This window comes from Callorhinus ursinus, unplaced genomic scaffold (assembly GCF_003265705.2).
Source record: "Callorhinus ursinus isolate GAN/ISIS: 27379988/994484 unplaced genomic scaffold, GSC_fseal_2.0 scaffold17, whole genome shotgun sequence".
NCBI classification, from domain to species: Eukaryota; Metazoa; Chordata; class Mammalia; order Carnivora; family Otariidae; genus Callorhinus; species Callorhinus ursinus.
In genome coordinates, this window is record NW_027397079.1 from 14,684,798 (window position 1) to 14,709,186 (window position 24,389).

The following is a 24,389-nucleotide window of genomic DNA, read 5'->3' on the forward strand; positions in this document are numbered from 1 at the left end:
GTTTTCCTGAATTACCTTGATGTCGTGTCTGTGTTTATAGGTGTTAAATTTGTAGGATAAAAGGTTGCTCATCACCAGTAAACATGACGAAATGAGTAGCTTTTGTGTGGCCCACGTATAAAGCAGCCAGGGCACCTGCGCCTTGTGTCACACTTACTGTTACGCAATCATATGTGTGGAACGCACTGAGTGCGTCTCAGCTGTTCTCTGTAGTGTGTGAATCTGGGAAGGGCCTAGAAACAGCCTTTAGATTTGTTCTGGGAGAGAGAAAACAGATGTGTGTTTGTTTAATCAGCTTTTACAGGCATGATGTCTTGTGTGTTTTGTTTCTTTTTTAAGGGCTAGAGCTTCAAAAATGACTGATGAAGTAACATTAAAAATGCAGTTTGTTCCTAAGTGCCTAGGCTCTGGCTTTTGTACTTTGGTTTGTGCATAATACGTATAATAACTGTCCAAATTCCGGCAGAAACAGTAGGTTTGAACTCACCAGGAAGAGGAGCTATAAAATACTTATATAAAATAATTACATCTTCAGTGAGATCCAGCCATGGGGTTTGTCTCAGATGGGGAGTAAACAGTTTGAATGTCCCTCTAACTTACGATACCTGCATGCCCCGGTCTCCCGCAACTGGACGTTAGCAGGAAGGGACGTGTATATAATTGTGTTTTATATCTGTCGTATGTTGGTGGCCGGAAGCCAAATCCCTGTCATTATGTTGTTGTACAAGGTTGAGGGGACTAATAGTTTCTTGCTTGAGCAACTTAGTTTTCTCACTGCTCTCCTTGGATGCAAACCCAGCATCTTGCGTGTCTGAAAGAGCAGAGCCGCCTGCCGTAAGGAGCGCCGAGTCCTTTATTTTCCAAGTAGACACAGATGGTGTGGCTCTGGGTTTTGTTGTTCTTCTCAGTGGCTTTACCTTGCCCCCCTGTACTCTCTCACCTTTTCTTGATCTTCATTATTTCTTCTCACCTAGTTGTATGTACTAGGTATGTAGTGTCTGTTTATTGTTACTGTTAAACTGAAACAAGGTGCCTTAGAAAGCAAGAGAATATCTCTAAACACGGTGCTTCCTCAGCCCTAAAGCAGGTGGTGCTGGGAGATACTTCTGGGAAATAAGATTCACTGTGTAAAACTTTGTTTCATCATAAAACAAATTACGCTTCACCAGTTCTAAATCCTTCAGTTTCCTCTTGGCACCCACCCAACTGCCATAGAAACCACTTCTGCATTCTCCCAAATTGTCCCGTTTTCCATTTACATGGCAGGTTTCTCATTATTTCAGGGGTGGCCTCAGGCAAGATTCTGAATCAGTGCTGAAAGTTGGTCTCAGAAGGAGCTAAGCTCACCTGAATTTCAGCCGGTGAGCATGACCCCAGAGTCCCCCAGCCGTGTGTGGCCAGCACCGCCCCGCACCAGGCCAAGCGCTCAAATGCAGTGACAGAGCTCCCACCGTGGGTCATAAAGCCCTCCAGGAAGAGGGAGATGCTCACTGTGGGGGACCATCAGCAAAGACAGTTGGCTGTCAAATGAAAAATGTCATTTTGTGTGGGACTTTTCACACATCTTCCATGTTCTCTCCATACAGCTACTGAAATTCCAAAACCTCTGTGCTTTTCTGTAGCTGATAAGATCTTAACATTGCTCCATATTTTCTCACAGATCCTGAGAGTTTTGTCTTACTTCTTACCTAGATGTCTTAATTTTCCTTAGTTATATGTGAATGTTTCTGTCTCTGATTCTGAAAAAAATTTAAAGCCAATAAGTGGGGGTATGAGTGTCATTTATTTTTTAACGGAAAAGGAACTTCTTACTTCTATAGATGACATGACATTTTCCCTACATGGAAAGTTCTGGGTGGTCTTCATCAGTAGAGACTGGGCAGGTGCTTCTCTCTCTCAGGGCACAAGGGCAGAGAAAGGACAGCGTGAAGGCACTGCCCTTGTCTTGCAAAGAGCAGATGAATGGATAGTGTGGGTCAGTCGGACCAGCAGGAGAGGAATCTTCTAGGCGCTGGCTGGAGAAGATCCTTTCTCACTGTGGAGAAGGGCTTGGAGGACAGAGATGCACCCTCTTGAAGGGGCTGATACCTGAGCAATTTCTTCTACTCCCTGGTCCAGAGGAAGTTGGGGAGGATGCTTCCTACAAAGGACACCTGGAATCTGAGGAAGACTTCTGCCTTCCGTGATTACATCAGAGATAGGAGTGGCGTGCTTGATCCAAGAAGGCCACCCCACTGGAAGGGCTCCTGAGTGCCTTGATTATTCTTCTCCCAGTGAAGGGGTTACCTAGATACACCGGCCACCAGCCACAAGGGAGCGCTGGGAGGGGCGCCGGGCTCTTCAGGCAGCCTGGGCGGAAGAGGGAGAAAGAGCTAGTGATTGCCTTCCGGGAGCTTAGGATCTGACTGGGGAGCATGCCAACAAGAACACGAAGCCGGGTCTCAGCAGTTCGAAGCCATAAGAGGGCCTTAGCAATCTGCTGGAGGAGGCCCAAATGAGGACCATCGCTTGTGACTGAGATGGGGAAAGCTTTGGATTTTAAATTTCAGCATGAAACACACTAATGTCATACTGAAGCCTCCTTACCACACCAGAAAAGCCTCCATTTGTGCAGTATTTAGTTTTAAAACTTCCTTCAAAAATGTTTCTCCTGTTTCAGAAGACATGGATTTTGGTAGATTTGGGGGCTTTCTCCAGACCTTTGCCTTCTAATTCAGTTCATCTAAATTGTATTAATTTTTTCCATGTTGAGTTTTTGTTTATATTTAAGAGATTAAAAAAAAAATAGGGACTGTACTCCTTTTCAGAGTACACCTTTGAAAGCTGGGAAGTAAGAATTTATCACGCTTTGAAGTACTAAACAAAATGACAAGAATTGCTTTTTTTATTTTAACATATAATGAAATTGTGTTGGTGACACATCAAAGGATAGATAGCTATAAATAAAATATGGGCATGTTTCCTTACCGCCTAAAACATCCATTTCAAAGAGGTTAGAAATTAGGGAAATTTTATTTTTCTCCAAAGAAAAATAACTAATTTTTATACCCCCACCTTGTAAGGCATGCTGAGACTTTGAACAAGGAAGGTGTGTTTTGATGTCTGCAGAGCACTTTCACATACATCACTCCATTTGATCCCTTTAAACAGCCTTAGCAGACAGACACAGTAGGATTTTAATAGCCCATTTGCAGATGAGAACGCTGGGACCCCTTGGCTAAGTGACTTGTTTAAGGACACATGGTTGGTAGCCGCAAATCCACCCGAAACCACGGTGGTTTTCTGGGTCCCCTTCTGCGGCCCTTGACCACTCTGGACGGGCTCCTTCCAGGGATGTCTAAAGACCTTCAGGTGACATAGACGTTCCGCTTGATATATTTTTAGATAACTCACTCACATACACAGTTCCCCGATACTCAAAATTTCTTTACAAACTTGGTCGCTTGAATGTGGGTGAAATTTCACGATAATCGTTGCGGGCAATGAGTTGTGCTGTATAGTAGGAAGGGAAATCACTTTTGTATCTTTTCCTTGTTGAAACCGTTAAGCCCAAATGAGCTCACAGTGGCAGTATGGACTAATTTGTTTCTTAATCGCTGAAATCCTCATCAAAGTAAGATTGGAATTTTTGTCACTGAATGTCAGTTGGGAGCAGTCCTCGTCAATTCCAGCACTTCGGACGGTCTTTCACAGCTCTTTGTTACTCCTGTCAAGTGTTTTAGTAACTTAAGCCCAAATCCCAGGCCCATAGAAGGATTCTGCAATCTGTATTAGTGATTTGTGGTTTTCCTCCTCACTATGTTTCCCTACCTCACGAGAGCACAAGGGTTTTTTTGTTTGTTTGTTTGTTTGTTTTACCCATTTAAGAAAATTTTAGAATACCAGATTTTTAAAAATTATCAGTAATGTTGATTGAGGATAGATCTTCCTCTTCGCTTGGCGTGGCTGTGGACAGTTCCGCCCACTTTGCTTCTTGCTGGTGGTTCTGTTTTCTGTCCCGTCCATTCACTTGGGTTTCCCCCTCGTGGTACATAATGTTTATATAGTAAGAATCTTTTCCTTCCGTTTCTGTGCTTTATTATAATTACATAGAAATAAATTCGTTTCTGTTTTCTTTTTTCTAGATTGAAATTGGAAGAGCGAAGGAAAGAGCTCCTACAGAAACTTGAAGAAACTACTAAATTAACTACTTATTTGCATTCACAACTTAAAAGGTAAGCCTGCTTGGTTCTTGAGGGAAAAGTTTTTCTTGACTACGTTCAGGCGTGTTTTGGTTCATCCTGGATTACTTTTCTCTCTATTTTCACCTGCTTAAAAGTAAATAAAATAGTTATGCTGGTTACAATTAAAACTTGGATGATCAAATTTAAAGTCACAAGGTTTTTTTTTTCATGAACCCCAGGGTCATAGGCGGAAGATATTGTGGGAAGAAGATATACTTTATATATTTTAGCTATGAATCCATACTTAGGATATGACACATTTCTACCGATCACCCTTTCTTTTAAAAAGGGAGGAGGAGGAAAGATTGGCCTTAAAATAGTTAGCTACGTGTTCACTCCTTCAGTACACACACCCTGAGGGAGACAGGGGCCTGTGTGAAACCTCTTTGTCTTTATTAGCTTGCCTTTGTTCTCTCTCAAAATTAAAAGCTTTATTCTTTAACCAGAATAACTACACTGATACTCTGTACTGTGTATGCTGTTTTTCCCCCTTCCGTATTATTAAATTGCATACTTGCTACTGGATATCTGTGCAGGTAGATTTATCAATGGGTACTCATCACTTCCTTTGTTTTGGTTTTTGATATATTTTTAGATATAAAATAGATCTTTAGTCCGAATAGAATTGCTATGTGGAGAGCCAGGGTGGAAGTGTCCATGAGTCAACATGGCAGTAGGTGGTATACTAGTAGCAGGTTCCTTTTTCCGCGGTCATTATGCTATTTGGTGCCACTGGGTTCCTTCCCTCCGGGGTCCGGAGGGGGTGGCGGGCATCGTGCTTGGGTTTTCTGTGTCATCCCGGTTTTCACAGCGAGTGCTCCTCTCCCCTCAGCCTCTCGGCCAGCACCCTGTCCATGTCGTCCGGGAGCAGCCTGGGCTCCCTGGCCTCCAGCCGGGGGTCTCTGAACACTTCCAGCAGAGGCTCGCTCAGCTCCCTCAGTTCCGGAGAGCTCTGTTACACCAGTCAGAGCGACCAGGTGGACACGGATTATCAGTGCAAACTGGACCTCCTTCTGCAGGAGAAAGGCGGCTACATTCCTTCTGGACCCATCACCACCATCCACGAAAATGAAGTGGTCAAGTCCCCCAGGCAGCCCGGCCAGAGCGGTCCCTGCGGGGCGGCGGCTGCAGCCCCAGGCCACACCCCGCCACGGACTGAGGCCCCCAAGTCCGTGGCATCCCTGTCCTCCCGGTCCTCCCTCTCCTCCCCGTCTCCCCCCGGCTCCCCCTTGGCTCTGGAAGGCGCGTTCCCCACGTCTGCTCACGATGCCCCTCTCCATCGGTTCACTGCTGACTTTGAAGACTGTGAATTGAGTAGCCATTTTGCAGACATCGGCCTCGGCGAGAGTCAGATCTTGCTGGATTCTCATTCAGGAGGCGTGTGCCAGTCCCTGTCAGAGGACAAAGACCTCCACGAATGTGCCCGGGAGCCGTTGTATGAAGGAGCTGCAGGTGAGCGGACACCTCTGCTTCTACCTGCTCCCTCTTAATTATCTCAAGAAGAATGGGGGGAGGGCTGTTCTCTCCACAGGAACGGTTGTGCTGCCTACCCCCCCCTCTCTCTGCGCTGCTTATTCAGTTCGGCTTCCTTGGAGGAGGAGTTTTTATTGCTATACCTGGAAACTAGACCTTTTTTTCTTTATCCAATAAAAGTCGCCTTCCCTGCTCACTAGATTTAATCATGAAGTGCCTGTCCTCTCGTCCAGAAACCCTCTGGAGGGCGGCAGCCGACTGGGGACATGTCTCATGACCATCCTTCATACTTCCAAATAGATTCGGGCTCTGAAATAGCAAGGCAAAAGAAGAGGGTTTCTTCTAAAAGTTGGCCGAAAACAGATTAAAACCAAGGCCTTTAGCATACCAGCTAATTAGTACCAGGGTTCAGTGTTTAGATTGCTCAGGGAATTCTATATAAATACGATTTTTGTTTCTCGCCAGACACTCCCTTTCTGCCCAGAGTGAATTTGGAGAAAGCCGGGTCCGATGTAGTAGTAGCACCCCGCCATCTTCTGGCCGCATTACTAGCTGCACCCGGGGAAGTGTGCCCACGATCAGGCTCTCACTGCTGCCGTCGTGCGCCCAGACACAAACAGAGGGCGGATTTCATTTCTGTTGTTGTTTTTTTTTTAAATATCTGTATCCCTTCCGCCTTTATAAGGCGGAAGCTTTCGCCATATTAGAAGTAGTTGTATAAAGAGCACAAGATGGTAGCCTTGCTGGCAGAGGACCGTAGTTGTGGTCTGAGGACGATGGTCCGTTTCGGAGCCAGCCTGAAACGAAATGTGAAATAAAAGCCCCAGGGCCGGTCCCCAGGAGCCCCACTCAGATCTACGCACGTCACCGTGTGTCCACCACACAGAAGAGGCCAGGCCTCTTCACAGGTCTTTTCCTGCCGCTTTAAGAAGCCTCCTTATTCTGTGTCTCTGGTCCGGAAAATTCGGAGTCTTAACTGATTGGCCAGTTTCGATGTTTAGAGAGAGAGAGAGACAAATCCGTCCCGTGTGTATGGTTTCCCATCCTGAAGACCGACACCCCGCCCGCCAGCAGCCTGGAGAGCCAGGAGACATTAGCGCGGTCTGTTTGGCACCGCCCGGAAGGGGCCACACGGCTCCAAGTGACGTGTCATCGAAATCATCCACGGCAGAGAAAATGAGCAGAGGGGTGGTGTTTACTTAGTGGCTCCAGGTGAGCAGAAGCCAGGGTCAGGCCTCCCTTCCGCCCCCAGGAAGGAGTGCAGTGTGTGGAGCAGAGCGATGCTCTCTGCTCCTGGAGCCAGCCAAGCCTGCACCCTCACCTTGGTTTTAGCGAGCACGAGCACATTACCCCGGCTCTCAGCCTCGGTATTTCTCACGTGCAGAATGGGAACGACCAAGTCTCTACCTCGCAGGGTACTGGGAGGATTGATGCCGGAACACGGCGAAAGCCTCTAACTGTGCTTGGTGCTCTGCTCTCAGTTCATGTCGCTGGTACTACTGTATGCGGATAATCCATACAGACGGTGCTAAGCCTGGTTCCTACCACGGGCCACTGAAATTTATGAAAGTACGAAAGAAGAAGCAAGAGAAGAAACTGGAGTGTTTTCTCCGCCATGCTTCTGTGCTTTGGACTCGAAGGATCTTGAACATGTCAAAGCTGTTTTCATTCTTCGTGTATTGCGAGTGTTCTCTAGCAGCCCCTTGTCAATGCCCAGTCAGTTTGGAGGGGCCGGTCGGTGAGGCCAGCGGCCGGATGAGGGGGAGACCCACGTGAGAATCGCCCAGGGTCCGACCCCACCTGGGTCCGCGGGCTTCCTTGCCTGGCTCTCGCCTTGCTCTTGCCACTGGGTCTGCTGCTGTGCCTGGGAAGTCTGCCCAGAGCCCGGTGTCACCAAAGCTTCCAGGATAGAGCTTTTACCTTTCAAATGCATCTTGTATTAGACAGCTGCTATTAAAAACTCACCCTAAAGGAATGATACCCGAGAGCTTTATTTGGAAAGAGTATTGAGTGCCATGTGGGAAAACAACTAAAAGCATATATTTAACCGTAAAGACTAAACCTCCTCAGGTCAGAATACCAGCACTCGGTCCATTCAGGGGTGTCTGACCTCCGCGTGGGGGGCGGGTGGCCCGGGGTCGTGTCGCCGCTCGTCTCCCTCAGCATTCTGGAATCTTCCGCAGGCAAAGTTGACTTCCTCTATGCACATCCCGCTCTCTGGCGCCAGTCCCTGCTGGAGGACAGAGACCGCGCTGGAATGACTACGAAGTCCTTCCAGTCAGTCTCTGTCATTGTCAAAGTCAATTTCAGCCGCCGTGGATATTCCTGGGCGTAATCAATAAATCATGTCATCACCTTCACCCCTCACAAAGGGGGGTGGGCGGAGAGAGGCACTGCATCATCAAGGAAAAAGCATTCCCACTGCCAGAAATGAAAGGGAAAATGCAGCAATCAATCCTGTAATCTGAAGCCTTAAAACTTAAACATCTTAACAAGATGTAAAGTCACGACTCAGAAGGGGGGCGAAATGCATACCAATCCTGGTCCCCGCTCACTCGCTGGAGGATAAAAGAACTCCACAGGCTCGCAGCTTATTACCTAGGAACGCAGCTTTAAATGAATGCTTCTTGCTCACCACAGGATGCAGTGTATGAATATGAGTTCGAGATAAAAGTTAAGTGGTCGTTGGTGCTAAAGATTCAGTAGCACAAAGTTGTTTTTTTTTTTTTTCCCTAATGGTATTAGCTGGTGAGGAATTCTGTAAGTCAAAGACTTTTTTTTCCTTTAAGTTCTGTTAGCGTGGTAGCACAGGAGATGTTCTAAGAATATGGTGTGTGCAGAGAAGGGGAGAGCAAAGGAGGCGGAAAACTTTCTTGCCATTGGGTAGTAGATGCTCTCTATTATACAGATGTCTTTAATAGTTGAGGGATGCAGCTTGCTCCTTGCCGCCGAGCAGATGGTAACTGCAGTGAATCCCTGACAGAGAGAAGCAAGGGACCGATGGGAATGTGTGTCATTTATCCCTTCCCTTCACGTATTTCAGGACGGAGAGAAACCGTATTTCTCAAATGATGACCAAAATAGCTGGCATCCCAGGGACCTCTGTCACGTCTTGGTGCCTTCAATCGGCCACATCTGTCGACTCCAATAGTAACATCCTCGATGCTCAGATGCAGATACTTTGGGATTTCTCATAACCAAACCACGTGTGTATTTTTATACTTAACTTTTCCTAATAATAATCCTAATTAGTACTTTCACTCTCCCCTCCCTAGATATGGAAAAGTCATTACCAAAAAGAAGAGTAATCCACCTGCTCGGGGAGAAGACGGCCTGCGTGTCGGCTGCTGTGTCCGATGAGTCTGTGGCTGGAGACAGCGGGGTCTACGAAGCTTTCGTGAAACAGTAAGGACTCGGCAGGAGCACTTTTCGGTTACACCGTCTCTCCTCCTGTAGCCGTGTGTGTGGGTTCCAGCCTCCTATAGCCGTGTGTGTGGGTTCCAGCCTGTGAGCATACTGCGGCCCTGAGTCCACTCTTTGCAGTGGAAGGGCGGTAGGCTAATGCCTGAAAATTTCAGTATACCAAAAACATCCCATGCTTGGAGGTTTAAAACTCAATGAGAATGTTGGAGTTGCTGGCCACTACCCGTTTGGCACATGAATCTTCTCGTGTATATTTCTGAAAGCCTGGAATGTGTCTCGGGGTGTGGCGTACCCCAGGGAAGCTCAGGAAAGTCAGGCATCAGGAAGTCTGTCCCTTAATGGCTCAGAGGCAGACTCCTCTTGAAAAGATGAAGAAATACGTAAAAGAGTGAGTTTTCACTGGGGTCAGATCCCCCTGGGGGCTGGAGGAGTGCTGTTAATTCAGGTTTTCATTCAGAATCAATAAGTGGCAAAGAGTAACCATAACAATCAGGACCCTGTTCGGAAACAGTTCACCTACACCCCCTGTCGCCCTTTCCCTAGGCCTAGTGAAGTTGAAGATGTTCCCTACAGCGAAGGGGATGTCACCATCGTGGAGACAGCCCAGGTGCAGGTCGGCCTCAGGTAAGGGAGCGCACATGGAGGGGCGGTTTTAGAATTCGGTGCAGGGACAAATGGCCTGTGCTCTTTCCCTGTTTCATCAGCTTCTCTTTTGACAGATACGATGCAAAAAGGTCAAGTTTCATGGTGATTTTAGCACAACTTCGAAATCTTCATGCCTTCTTGATACCTCATACTTCAAAAGTGTAAGTAAAAGTAGCAAAGGACAGATTGAAGTACTGAACATTGTTCACATATGATAGCTTGTACATTGGGATTGAGCAGTTCATCCAGATGGACGTGGAAAAGACGCAGCAGGGGCGATCAAGCCTCAATCCACAGTGGGTCAAACGAAAAGAAGGAGAATGTGCAAAAAGCTATTAGATCTTGATCCTCATCCAGCCAATTCATTGTTAGGCTTAGGAACCAAGACTCTTTTAATCTCCCTTTTCAGCCAGAAATTCTGTGTTATGCTGTGTTGCGGCCCGATTCTTTTAATTGAATTAAGATGTTTGGTGTTGCCTAATTATGCCTGCTGTTGGTTTAAAGTAATTTTCTGATCTTTTACGTGAAAATGTAGTGATTACATTTCATTTAGCAATACAACTTTGCCAAACACTGTATCATGCTACACGTAAGAGTATCATTCCACAGCGTCAAGCATTCACTTCCCCGTGACCATGAATTTCTTAGAGTTACTTCACTTTAAGTGATGTCATAATGCTATGTGGCCTGTTGCCTGGGACTCTCCTGACACGTATCTCTAGCGATCTTCACCACCATTCACACGCTGGAGTCAGACTTTTGGGGGCTCTCTTAAAGGCCTATGGCTGGAGACCACCAGAAAGAAGCCAGATTTCATCTTAACGCCTCTGACTTAAAATCCAGGATCTCTGTGTGTAGCCCTGCACTTAATAATATGTTCAGTCTGCCAGTGTAAGGGTTTGGAAATAAGAAAGAGCCGTTGAGGGGTGGCCCCCAAGACGCTGTACCCAGCCAGGTGGATGTTTGCCTTAGTGATAGAGAATATTCCTCAATGAGAGGGGCATTTAATAAAGTGAATGTAAGAGTTCTGGATGTTTTCCCTGTGGGTTTACTTTTTAGTTCCTATCCGAATACTCTGAAGAATTGGATCTCATAGAAACTGGATCTAAATAAAAATAGAGCTAGATGGAAATTATTCAGTAGACAGCAGAAGAAGAGAGCCAGTGGATGTCTGGGTATTGACGGTCATCAGAGCTGGAGGGGAATGGGATTCCAGGAGGGGAGCGGGCTGCAAGATCTCCTGAAATCAAGGTGGGGGGGTGCGTCCACAGTAAACAGGGAGACCAGGAGGAGGGAAGGCCTCCTGGGGAGTGTCTGTGTCACCCCAGAGAGCCTGCTTCCTGGAACTGAGAATCGGAAGGCCAGTCAGCAGTAGTACGCAGGGAAGACGGCCCTGACAATATTACCTGTGACTTCTCCCTCCCAGTGAGTAGGCTGAGGTATTGGAGCGTTGGCAGCCTTTTTATTCCAGTACGGCATATCTGGGAGAAGACCGCTCCACCAGGGAGCGCACCTGTGAACAGGGAGAGCCATCCCACTAGTCCAGGGGAAAACCCCAGAAGTCCCTGAGAACACGCATCTTCTTTAATCTTGTGCTGTGAGGGCTTGGCACATGTGCCGCTGCCAAGCAATCTTGGTGCCTCTCCCTTTCCTCCTGGGAAGCCACAAAGTGCCCCTGAGGTAGGGTGACAGCCAGCACAGTTGAGGACCGATGTCAGTGAGTGCAGTGGGCTCTTCTGCCCCCAGCTCGTGGGCAGTTACTCGTCTGACTGGTCTGCACCTTCCTGAGATGTCTAGCGCCGTGTTCTTAAGCCCCTACATAAAAGCCTTGGTCCACATAATGACACTGCCAAAACTGAAGTATCTTAAAATCGATCTTTTTTCCCCCCCTTAACTTCAAATTTTACTTTCTGGTTATTAGTGACACCAAGCGGAGCTTCTGCTCCGGCTGGTCGGCTCCTGACGCAGTGCGGAGAGACCCCACCTACAGCAGAATGGAAGGGAAAGCGCCCCTACCTTCTCTCCCCCGTGCCTTTGGCTCTTAACCATGTAAAACTGTTCTGCACGTGGAGACGTTTTGGGGCCGCAGAAGTGGTTAGGCCACTGGCACAGAGGAAAACTGGGGTCTGGAGAGGCAGAGAGTTGCTTCCTCCATTGCAGCTCTGCAGTGTACTTCCCCTCCTGGCTTTCAAACACACATTTCTTCTGCCGAATCTCCAGCCTTAACAGCAGCGGCCCAAGTCTCCCTAGTCCCCTAAGGCTGAATCTTCATAATCAGTTTGTATATTCTGATAATTCCATAATTATACATATTGCATCATCAATTGTATAGTCTGATATAAAATACAGAAATAATAGGACATCCCTCAGTCCTGCCTGTGAATTTACAGTTTTCGCAATAGGAGAAAGGCATCTTTTAGAATTGGAATTAGACCAGGCGGGAATTAGTCGGGGAGGGATTTAATGGGCGTTTTCTTTCCGGGATTTAAAAGAAAATACTTCATGCCGTTTCTAAGAATTGTGAATCCTCATGTAACGTGTGCTTTAGAAAAAAAATCGCCTGAAAGTAGTATTAGAAGTTACTGGTTTTCTGTAAGTCTCCCTCTGAAATTTACAAAGCAATAAGCCTCTTGAAACGGTTTGTCCTTTCTGAAAATTCTGTGCTACTGGACAATAACATTTGTCAGTTTGCTTCACAATATGCTCCTCAGCCGTTCTTCTTCACTAGTAGGGTAATGTATTTCACTCCTGGGAAATGATCACCAGCACCCCTTGTTTAATACTGGGGGGTGAGTATTCTTGGGGACAAAGTTTGCTTAGCATGATCCCGTCTTCCCAGACTCAGAAAACTTTACTTTGGAATTGGCTGTCCCCAGGCAGGTGGGACGTTAAATTCATCTGCCCCACGGATTTTTTTTCCTCCCTTTCTCTTCCCGGGTCCTCTCGTTGCTGCAGCCCCGTGGGGAGCGGCAGGCCCGGGGGCACGGTCAGCATGGGTGGGCGAAGAGAGAGCCTCTGGGCCGCTGAGCACGGACGGGCCCATTCTGACAGCAAAGCTTTCAGTTGATGATGAACCCCATGTTCCCCTGTGTTTCTCTCTTTCGCAGATGATTTCAGACGACAGCTGCGAATCTGGTATAATTGAAGTACCTGTAAAATCCATTTCACGCTTGTTCTTTGCAGATACTTTAGGGTTGCTCTGCTTCCCTCCTCGATGGATGTCAGCTGTCTGTTTCGAACAAGAGTCCATCCAGCCACAGAATCCATCTTATTCAATGATATGTTCCGAGTGGCCATTTCCCAAACAGCCTTACAGCAGAAGACACTGAGAGTAGATCTTTGCTCTGTTAGTAAACACCGAAGTGAAGAATGCCTGGTAGGTCATTTCACAGTTCCCTTTACCGCCGGAGACCCATGATTGGGGTGTGCTGAGAAGAACTCTCTCGTTGCTGTTTCGCCAGCCCTGGGACCACCACAGATCTGCCCAGCGCCTCGGGCACAGCCAGTGGTGGTTTCATTTTTTTTTATCAGAAGCAGTGATTTCTGGTTTTCATTTTCTTATTCAGGACCTTTCAAATCTGCTTATTAGTTGTGATTTTCTGTAAAATCTATCTCCCGTTCTGCCCTTTGACCTCTGTCATGATGATCGCTCTGGAGCGTGCTTGTTATTCCCAACGGGAGTCTTTGTGCTGGGTGCTTGGTGTACATTATCTCATTTAATCCTCATGACGGTCTCAGGGGAGAAGGTATGAGTACCCCTATTTTTAGATAAAGAACTGCGAAGAGAGGTAATGTGTCCAGGGTCACGAAGCTAGTGAACGATGGAGCCTGATATCAAAAAGACATCCCACACGTAATTCACTGTTATAAGTTTAAATTAGGCAGGAGACTGAGTATCCAGTCCCTTTATTATATTCCCCCCAGCCATGGTATTATAGCTTCTAGGAAGACTTAAATGTTGCTGTTTAGAGGAATACGATGTTTAAATGCTCACGCGAGAGACTTCATGTCTAATTAATAGTGAGTTTAACACACCATTGTACATAATAACCAGAAAACCATTATACACCAGAAAAGTTACACAAGGTGTTCCAATGCAGACATTGAGGGGGTGCCCAAACAACAGCGCAGGTTTCATGTTGAACTTTTCTCTGCGGTACAATAGGAAACACAAAAACAAGCTTCATGATGAACAAAGTTTACAAGGATGATAGATTTCTGGTTGATATTTCCTTTTCTTTATATGAAAAAGATATTTGATAATATTACCTGGCAATAAAAAAAAAAAGCCAAGATAGTGACTCAGTAGGTGGTCAGATTACTACAATAGATATGTGTGTCAGAAGCTCCTTAAAGTTAGTAAATACCTTAATTAATAGCCTTTAAAAAAGTGGTACTGTTTAACTAGATCCTGGCTCATATGTGTCATTTGCTGGAATATAAAAACTTTCTTTGACATTCATCTAATCCAAAGAAAAATTTTGCTATCTGGTCTCTCATATAAGAACCACAGTAAGGTTTTTGTTTTTGAATTTTATCCTGGATAATGGGTTTTTGTTAGTAATAATCAAATGACTCTTACAGCATATTATAAGAGGCATTATGATTTATGCTTAATCGTTTATTTTTTTAATTTATTTTTTGACTTTTCATTAAAAAATAATTCTACTTACAAAAAGTTGCATGCTCGGTCGTTAGGTTTTAGCAAAATAGTATCTCACAAAATAATCCTAGGGTTGGCTTCTAGATTGGGGTTATTTCTTACTTAGTCACACCTTCAGGTTTAAAAAAAAAAAACCTACCAATGCTTTATATGAGTATTGCATTTGTTTAACCCTACAACAGGCTTGCCGCATAATCTTAATTATATGAGAAGAGGCAAATGTGAATTTAAACATTTTATTTTCTCTTCTTTTCTCCCCCTCTCCCCCCACCTTCATTTCACACAGGCTGGAACTCAGATCAGTCTGGCTGATTTACCATTTTCCAACGAGATTTTCACTCTGTGGTATAACCTGCTTCCTTCCAAGCAAATGTCTTGTAAAAAGAATGATGAAGAAAATGAGGACTCTGTATTTCAACCAAATCAGCCATTAATAGATTCTATAGACTTGGTGAGTCCAAATTGGGGTAAAAAGGCTAAAGGACTTTAGCCTTAGGACTAAAGGAAATAATGCGAAATGTGGAATGCTGTGGTAACGGGTGTGTTCCTGCTCACCTGCACTACCCGTCCTTCCCCAGCTTACCCCTTCCTCCCAGCTTCCTAACAACGACAAAACCAGAATGAAAGATAATTTCCAGCTTCCTTTCAAGTATAGTTTATAAAAGAATCACTCATTTTTGCTCACACTTCCTTCCATCAGAATAAACTGATGCATAGTCTTAGCTGGGTTAGGTGACCATGGAAAACCTTTTGCTTTAAATTTCTACTTTGATATGTCGTGTTCACATCTTTGATTCCACTGTCAGGTTATACATTTGGAACTCAGATCATCTGCAGACGTTAAATTACTAAGGATAAAGAACGTCTTAGTTTCTATTTGTTACATCAGTAAAGTGATAAATATCTTCTATTAAGCTTGTTATAAATCAGCAGTTGTACTGTTGTAACCAACAATCATCCACATTCAACACTTCAGAAAATTTACAGGGGGCATTCTGGGAAGCCATTCATCACTGACTTGGCATCTGTGAATATTGTTACCAAGTTCAAGTTCATTTTCGGTTATTTATGAGGAAAGAGTTTACCAAGCAGAAGTCACATAATTACTGATCATCTCCTGTGTGCAAGGCACGACAGTGGATGTCGTGGTAGGTGGAGAAAGGAAAGCAAGCGTGCTGGTGGAGCTGGTATCACACGCCCCACTTTGTGGTCGACACTGAGTAAGGCACACAGGATGATGAAATAGGACTTGTACCTTGGAGTGTGCTGATGTGATGGTTGCGCTGTGGGTAAATTTTTTTAACAGCTCCATGCAGTGTAATTCACATACCATACGGTTCCTCCATTGAAAACGTACAGTTCACCCGTCTGAAGCTCACAGTTCAGTGGTTTTTAGTATATTCACGGAGCTGGGCCACCATCACCACAATGTAGTATTCGAACACTGTCGTCATCCCAGAAAGAAGCCCCATACCCATTCGCAGTAGCTCCCTGTTCTCCCTAAGGCCTTTCCCTCGAGGCAACCACTCATGTTTCTCTCTCTATAAATTTGCTGACTATGGGCATTTCATATAAATGGAATAATACTTCTTTTACTTAGCATCATGTTTTCAGGGTGCATCCATATTCTAGCATGTATTAGTACCCCATTCCCTTATATTTCCAAATAATACTCCATTATATGGATATACCACCTTTTATTTTTCTGTTCATCAGCAGATGGGCATTTAGGCTGTCTCTGCTTTTTGACTATTATTAATACCACTGCTGTGAACATTTGTAAAAGAGTTTGTTTGGACATACATTTTCATTAATCTTGGGTGTACATATCTAGGTGTATGACCTGCTGGTCATATAGTAGCTCTTGTGTTTTAACATTTAGAGGAAATGACAAGCTGTCTTCCACAGTGGGTGCACCATTTTACATCCTCACCAGCAATGTACGAGGGCTCCTGTCATCCCAGCTCTTGCCCCGTTATTAATCTGTCTTTCTGATTTTAGCCATGCTGTGTGGTGTGAGGTGCTATCTCATTGTGGTTTTGATTTATATTCCCCTAATGACTAAGGATATTGAGCACATTTTCATGGAGTTACTGGTCATTAGAATATTTAAAAAAATTTTTTTGAGAACTGTCTATTTGGATCCTTTGTGTTTTAGGTGGGTTCCTCATCTTTTTTTATTTTACTTGATTATTATCTCTTTATTATTATTTTATTATTGAGTTATAAGAGTTCCTCATGTATTCTTGATACAAGTCCCTTATCCAATAAATGACTTGCAGACATTTTCTCTCATTCTTTGGGTTTCTTTTCACTTTCTTGATGGTTTTGTTTGCAGTAGAAAATACTAAATTTTGAGAAAAGTCCAGATGTGTTTTTTTCTTACATTGCTTGTGCTGTTGATGTCATATCTAAGAAGACTTTGCCCAACCGAACATCTTAAAGATTTACTCCTGTGTTTTCTTCTGAGAGTTTTAAAGTTTAGTGTTACTTTTAGGTCTCCGATCCATTTGAGTTATTCTTTATGTGTGATGTGAGGAGTAGGTCCAATTTCATTTTCTTGTAGGTGGGTATGCAATTGTTCCCAATACCATTTAATTGAAAACACTAGTCTTTCCCCACTGAATTAGCTTGGCATCCTTGCTGAAAGTCACTTTACCATAAGTGTGATCGTTTGTATTTCTGGACCCTAAATTCTGTTCTATTAATCTGTATGTCTGTATTTGTGCCAACATCACACTACTGTGATGACTGTAGCTTTGTAGTTATTTTGAAATAAGAACATGTGAGTCATCCATCTTTGTTTTTCTTTTTTAAGATGGTTTGGGCTATTTGGGGTCCCTTGCATTTCCAAATGAATTTTAGTATTTAGTTTGTCAGTTTCTGCAAAAAAAAAAAGGCAGCTAGGATTTTTATGTAGACGGCATTGAGTCTGTAGATCAATTTGGAGGGTATTGTCATCTTAACAGTTTTAAGTCTTCTGATTATGAATACGGGATATCTTCCCATTTATTTGGGTCTTCATTAACTTCTTTCAAAAAATGTTTTGCCGTCTTCAGAGCCCAAAATCACACTTCTTTTGTTAATTTTACTCTTTTTGATGCTGTTGTAAATAACTATTTTCTGAATTTCATTTTCAGATTATTTATTGCACAGTTGATTTTTGACTACTTGTCTTGTATCCAGCAGCCTTACTGAACAGGTTTAAGTCGAATAGTTTTCTTCATGGATTCCCTAGGATTTCCTATATGTAACATCATATCTTCTGCAAAGAGTTGGTTTTACTTCTTTCTTCTTTCCAGTTGCTTTTTCTTTCTTTTTCTTGCCCCTTCACCCTGGCTAGAACTTCCATTATGATATCGCAGGAAGTGGTGAGAGCAGACATCCTTGTCATGGATGTGATCTTAGGGGGAAATTTTCAGTTTTTCACCATTATGTATGATTTCTGCTAATGGTTTGTTGTAGTTGCCCTTCATCAAGTTGAGGGGAATCCTTTTCCTAGTTTGTTGAGTGTTTTATCATAAAGGCTGTGGATTTAACCAATGCTTTTCTGAATCTATTGAGATGACATGTGGTTTTATCCTTTATTCTGTTCATATGGTTTATTGAACCGTCACATTCCTAGGATAAATCCCACTTGGTCATGGTGTATAATCCTTTTTATGTTATTAGATTCAGTTTTCTTGTATTTTGTTGAGAACTTTTTTTTGTCTGTATTCATAGTTTTCTCCTGATGTCTTTGTCTAGTTTCAACAGCAGAGTAATTTTGGCCTAAGGGAATGAGTTAGGAAGTATTCTCTCATCCTCTGTCTTTTGGAAGAGTTTGAGAAGAATTGGTATGAATTCTTCTTTAAATGTTTGGTAGAAGTCGGCAGTGAAGCCCTCTGGGTTTGGACTTTGTGGAAAGGTTTTTGTTTACTAATTCAATCTCTTGTTGTAAGTCTACTCAGAATTTTGTTATAATGTCACTTTGAGTAGTTTGTGTCTTTCTGGAATGTGTGCATCTTATCTAGGTTGTCTGACTTGTGGGCAAACAGTTGTTTGTGGTAACCCTTATAATTCATTTTATGTCTGTAGAGTTGATAGTGATATTCCCTCTTTGGCCCCTGATTTCAGTCATTTGAGCTTTTTCTCTCTTTTTCTTGGTCAGTTTGGTTAAAGGTTTTTACTTTTTTGAATCTTTTCAAAGAATCACCTTTTGGTTTCATTGATCTTCTCTGATATTTCTCTGTTTGCTATTTCATGAATTTCTACTCTGTCATTGTTATTATTGTTGTTGTTGTTGTTATTATTATTATTATTATTATAGAGGGGCAGGGAGGAGAGGGAAAGAGAGAATCTTAAGCAGTCTCCAGGCCCAGGATGGAGCCCGACGCAGGGACTCGATCTGACAACCCTGAGTTTTTTTTGTTTTTTTTTTTAAGAGAGAGAGAGAGTAGTCTTTACTATTTCCTCCCTTCTGATTACTTTAGGTTTACTCTTTCTCCGTTTTCTTAAGGTACAAGGTTAGGTTATAGATTTGAGATCTTTCTTCTGCTTTGACACAGGCACTGCTAGCTATAAATTTCATTCCTTTCTAAGTATTTTCTGATTTTCCTTGTGACTTCTTTGACTCATTGGTTATTTAGGAATGTGTTAATTTCCACATCTTTGTTACTTCCTGTGGTTTCCTTGTGTTATTGATTTCTGATTTCCTTACAGTGCCGTCAGAGCACATACTTTGTATGATTTCAGTCCTTCTAAGTTTACTGAGGCTTGTTTTACGGCCTAACATATGCTACCATTCCCGGAGAATGTTCCATGTGCCCTTGAGAAGAATGTGTGCTCTGCTCTTATTGGGTGAGTATTCTACAGGTGTTTCTTAGGTTCACTGTGTTGTTACACATATATATACATTTTTATTACACTTCTTGTCTTACTCTAATCTCACTTTTTTTTAAAGATTTATTTATTTATTTGAGAGAGCGAGAATGAGAGAGAGAGAGTACATGAGAGGGGGGAGGGTCAGAGGGAGAAGCAGCCTCCCTGCTGAGCAGGGAGCCTGATGTGGGACTCGATCCCGGGACTCCGGGATCATGACCTGAGCCGAAGGCAGTCGCTTAACCAACTGAGCCACCCAGGCGCCCCTCTAATCTCACTTTAACTTGTTTCTTTTGTGGAGAGGAGTGATGGAGAGATTTATAACGAAGCGGACAAAGGTAGTGTGTATTTTCCAATGAATTTTCACAAAGTCAACACACCTGTGTAGCTACCACCCAGATCAGGGTATAGTGCATTACCAGCACCCCAGAATCCTCCTTTGTGCCCCATCTAGTCATTACCACTCTCCCCTAAAGGTAACCTCTATTCTGACTTCTGTCTTTGAACTTTATATAATGGAATCATTCAGTATATGTTCCTTTATGTCTGGCATCTCATTTTCAGCATTATGTTTGTGCAAGTCATCTGTGTTTTGTGTAATTGTACTTCAGCCATGCTCAGTGTTGTGTGATAGTTCATTGTATAATTATATCACGCTTTCTTTATCCATTCTGCTATTGATGGACCTTTGAGTTTCTAACTTGAGGGCTATTATGAGTAGTGCTGCTATTAGCATCTCGTACATGTCTTTATTTATCGTCTTTATTTTAGCCATTGTGATAGATACATAGTACTCTCCTGTTTTTTGCATTTCCCTGATTATGTTTAATGGCCAGATGGTTGTCATCTTTTGTGAAGTGTCTGTTCAAGATTTTGCCCGTTTTTCTATCAGATTCTTTTTTTTTCATAGGTTGGTAGCAGTTCTTAATTTTAGATTTGAGTGTTTTGTCCAATATGTTTTTTGCAAATAGCTCTTCCTATTCTGTGGCTTGCCCATTCATCTTCTTAATGTTGCCTTTTGGTGAATGGAAGTACTCGGGTTTAACATAGTCTTATTTATCAATTTTTCCCTGTATGCTTAGTGCTTTCCTTTGCGATTTAAGAACTGTTTGCCTACCGCAGGATCATGAAGATGGTTTACTGTATGATCTTAAAAGCTTTATTGCCTTACCTTTCACATTTAGATCTAAGTTCACCTGAAATTATCTTTTGTATAAGGTGTGAGGTAGGGGTCAAGATTCCTTTTTATCCATGTGATAGCTGATTGACCCAGCACCATTTGTTGAAAAACTTTTCTTTCCCAACTGCATCACAATGTCATCTTTCTCATAAGGTGCTTGGGAGTCTGGTCATGGATAATTCTGTTCTATTCTGTGGGCTTAGTTGTCCACCTCTGCAGAAAATACTATACTTTTTTCACAGTGAGGGCTTTAAATAAATTCGTCATTTAGAGTGATTTTTAAGGCTATTTATAGATAATTGCTATCAGATTAAAGGAATTTCTTGCTCTTTCTAGGTTGCTAAGACTTTTTATTATGATGGACATTGAATTTTATCAAACATTTTTACTGTTTACTTACCTCTTAAATTGATTACACAATTGTTCTCTTTTATTTTCTTAATGTGGTGGATTATACACTGATTGACTATTGAATGTTAAGCCACCCTTGGATTCCTAGAATAGGACAGACTTCATTGTGGTATATTTTACATGTGTTTTTATATGCGTTGCTGGATTTGATTTCTTGATTTTGTGTTTGGGCTATTTTTCATTTATGTTCATGAGAGAGATTAGTCTTTAGTTTTCTTTTTTTGTAATGTCATTTTTTGATATCAAAGTTTTACAGGCTTCATAAGTTAGAAAGCATTCTTTTTTTTACTCTCTGCAGAAGGCTTTGTAAGAGGGGTGTCATATCTTCCTTAAATATTTGGAAGAATTCCCAAGAAAATTCACCAGCCTAGCCTGTAATTTTCTTTGTGAGAAGCAGCCTTTCTCAACTAAGGTTCTGCAAAAGTAGTAAGCACTATAAAAAAATGTTTTCAATGACTACTTTCTTATTTCTCCCAAGGATGACACATAACTTATACCATTCTAGATGTTACATTTTATTTTGTTTTAATATAATGGATGCTAGGGGCTAGTGGATTGTTTTTTAATTACAGGTTCAATTTCTTTATTAAGTATAGGACTATTCCAGCTTTCTGTACTTGTATTCATTTTAGTAAGAGTAGTGTTTTCTATAGGATTTTTCTGTTTGATCTATATTACCAAAAGTTTGGCAAGGTTATTCATGATACCTTCTTATTTTCATTATATGCAAGGACTTTGCTGTGTTCTCTGTTCTGTTTCTCACATGGGTAACTTTTACCATTTCTGTTTTTTTTCACTCTTGCTAGGGATTCGTCAAGTTTTTTATTTTATTCAAAGAAACAACTTTTGGCCTCGTTGATTTTTTTTTTTCTATTTATATGTGTGTTTTCTATTTTGTTAAGTCTGCTCTTTTCTTTATTATTTCCTTGCTTCTACTTTCTTTAGGTTTAATTTGCTGTACTTTTTTTACTTCTTGAGATAGATCATTATATTTAACAACGTTCTTTTCCAATATATGCATTTAGGGCTAAAAAATTCTTTTTGAGCACAGCTTTGGCTGCTTTTCACAAGTTTGATAATATGAGATTATTAAAATATCATTGAATTTAAAATAGTTTATAATTTCCATTGTCATTTCTTTTTTGATCTGTGAGGTTTTTTTAGAAGTGTATTTACTTAATTCCCAAACAATGAGGTTTTTCTAGTTTTCTTTTTATTATCGATTTCTAGCTGTATTTCACTGTTTTCAGAGAACAGAGTACATACTAGTCAATCATACAGAATATTGAGACTTGCTTTATGGCTTAGCACGTGGTCAGTTTTGGTAAAAGTTTTGTGTGTTGTTGAAAAGTTGTTGTTAAAAGTTTTGTGTGTTGCAGGTCAAGTTTGTTGATTTTGCCCTTCAAATCTTCCACATTTACTGATTTTTCTCTTATTTTACCAGTTGTTGAGAGGTATATTAAAATCCTCCAACGTAGGATTATAGACATCTGTTTCTCCTTTTAGTTTGTTAGTTTTTGCTTTCTGAATTTTGTGTCTGTATTTTTGGGTAAATATAAATTTAGCATTGTGTTGTATCTTTCTGTTCAACTGGCCCTTTTATTATTATAAAATATCCCTCTTTATCTGTTCTAATACCCCTTATTTTATACTCTGTTTGTCTGATATTCATAAAGCTATCTCAGCCCTTCTTTTGGTTAGTGTTTTCATGGTTTTATCTTTTTCCATCCTTTTACTTCCAATACTTCTGAATTCTTAAAGTGTTGCACTTGTAAGCAGTATATAGTTGGTTTTGGTTTATTATCCAGTCTTAAAAGCTTTACTTTTTAATGGAAATATTTAGTTCATTTACATTTAATGCTAATTAGTAATATATTTGGGTTTGACCCTATGGTCTTACTGTTTGTTTTCTTGCAGTACTGTCTTTGCTCCTTGTTTTCCTTCTTTTGGATTAGTCAAGTATTTTTTTAAATTTCATTTTCCCTCCTATTAGATCATGAGTAATACAGTCTTTATTTTTTGCACATCCCTAGTGACTAGAGCATGCATCCTTGCGCTATTAGAAGCTACCTTAAATTAATGCTTTTACTTTTTCCCAGGCAAAGAATTTAAAAGACTTTAACTCCATTTATTCCCTTTCCGCCTTCTATGAAATTATTGGTCATGTATTTTAGGTACGCATATTTTAAATTCCACAAGGTATTATTTTTTATTGACAGTCAATATTCATTTAGACTACCCCACATCTTTACCCCTCCTGGTGTATTTCATTTCTTTCTGCATTAGTGTGCTTCCATTTGGGTCATTTTCCTTCTGCTTGAAGAATTCCCTCTGGTATTTCTTCTAGTGCAGACCCGTCAGTGTCTTTATTTCCACTTGTGAAGGACTTTTTTTCTGCATATTCAGAGTTCTAGGTGGGCAGTTAATTCTCTGAACACACTGAATATACCATTTTGTTGTCATTTGGTTTCCACTGATTCTGTTGAGCTGCTGGAGAATAGTTGATCCTTCAAAAGTAATGCATCTTTTTTTTCACTGTTTATAAGATTTTTCTCTCTTTCTTTGCTTTTCAGCAGTTTCACTCTGATGTGCTAATGTGGCATTCTTTCTGTATACACTAGTGAAATTCTCCATCATTTCATCAGTTTTATTGAACATATTAATTGTAAAATCTTAAATTCCTTCTCTGAATAACTGCAGTATGTGGATCACCTATAGATCTGCCTCTTTCATCTTATTTGTTGCTGTTCTTGCCCTTCGATCAGTCATTGGGTCCTGTTTCCAGTGGATTCCATATTATGTATGAAGAATGATAGAGGCTCTGGCTGATACCTTCCTCCAGAGAGGATTTAATATTCTTCCAGAAGGCAGGTTACAGATCACCTGGATCACTTGGAGGACCTGAGTTCCAATTTTCCTCTCCCTAGGACCATAAAGAAACTGAAGCATCTGCTTCCTGTTTTAGCCTCCTCACAGCTGGATTTTCTTCAGTTTCTCACCTCTTGCTTTCACATATGCCACTTAGGAACAGCAAATAGCACACCAAGAGTATTCTACAGAATACCGGACTCACTACAGATCCTTTCTCTGGCCCCTTGCGCGCTGCCTGCCATGGTGGTTCAGCTTGGTTTTCATCTTTGCATCCTACTGATATTGCCAGTGTCCTGCACAGCCATAGTTTTAGCCTCTACGCCCCACCGCTAGAGCTGACACCATCCCCAAGGGAGAAGAGTGACAGTGATGTCGCTTCACCTTCTTGTATTTTCTTCTCCCTGGGATCTTGGCCTCTATTCCTGATTGCCAGTGTTGCTCTTTCCTTGCTTTAAAACAGCTGGAGTTTGGTTTGTTTATTGCTTTTTGTCTTATTTTATCCAGTTTTCATATTTGTTCTCAGCAGGAGGATTGGGTCCCGTACCACCTTCTTTTTCACAACCGGAAGCTTACATCCCCATCTGATGAGTTTTTAAATCATGTCTCACAGTAGATGATGTTCGGTGCCATATATTCTTTC

At 42.1% G+C, this 24,389-nt stretch overlaps 1 protein-coding gene across 2 annotated transcripts in view; it reads left to right on the forward strand.

Annotated features, from left to right (window-relative positions):
- Positions 1 to 24,389, forward strand: part of WWC2 (WW and C2 domain containing 2) — a 198,998-nt gene that overhangs the window by 146,040 nt on the left and 28,569 nt on the right. For both annotated transcript variants that reach the window (XM_025886237.2, XM_073902287.1), the window contains 7 exons: positions 4,125 to 4,214; positions 5,056 to 5,675; positions 8,972 to 9,101; positions 9,663 to 9,743; positions 9,839 to 9,925; positions 12,948 to 13,140; positions 14,714 to 14,878. In XM_025886237.2, coding sequence (XP_025742022.2) covers positions 4,125 to 4,214; positions 5,056 to 5,675; positions 8,972 to 9,101; positions 9,663 to 9,743; positions 9,839 to 9,925; positions 12,948 to 13,140; positions 14,714 to 14,878 — 1,366 coding nt within the window. The remainder of the gene's footprint in view (positions 1 to 4,124; positions 4,215 to 5,055; positions 5,676 to 8,971; positions 9,102 to 9,662; positions 9,744 to 9,838; positions 9,926 to 12,947; positions 13,141 to 14,713; positions 14,879 to 24,389) is intronic.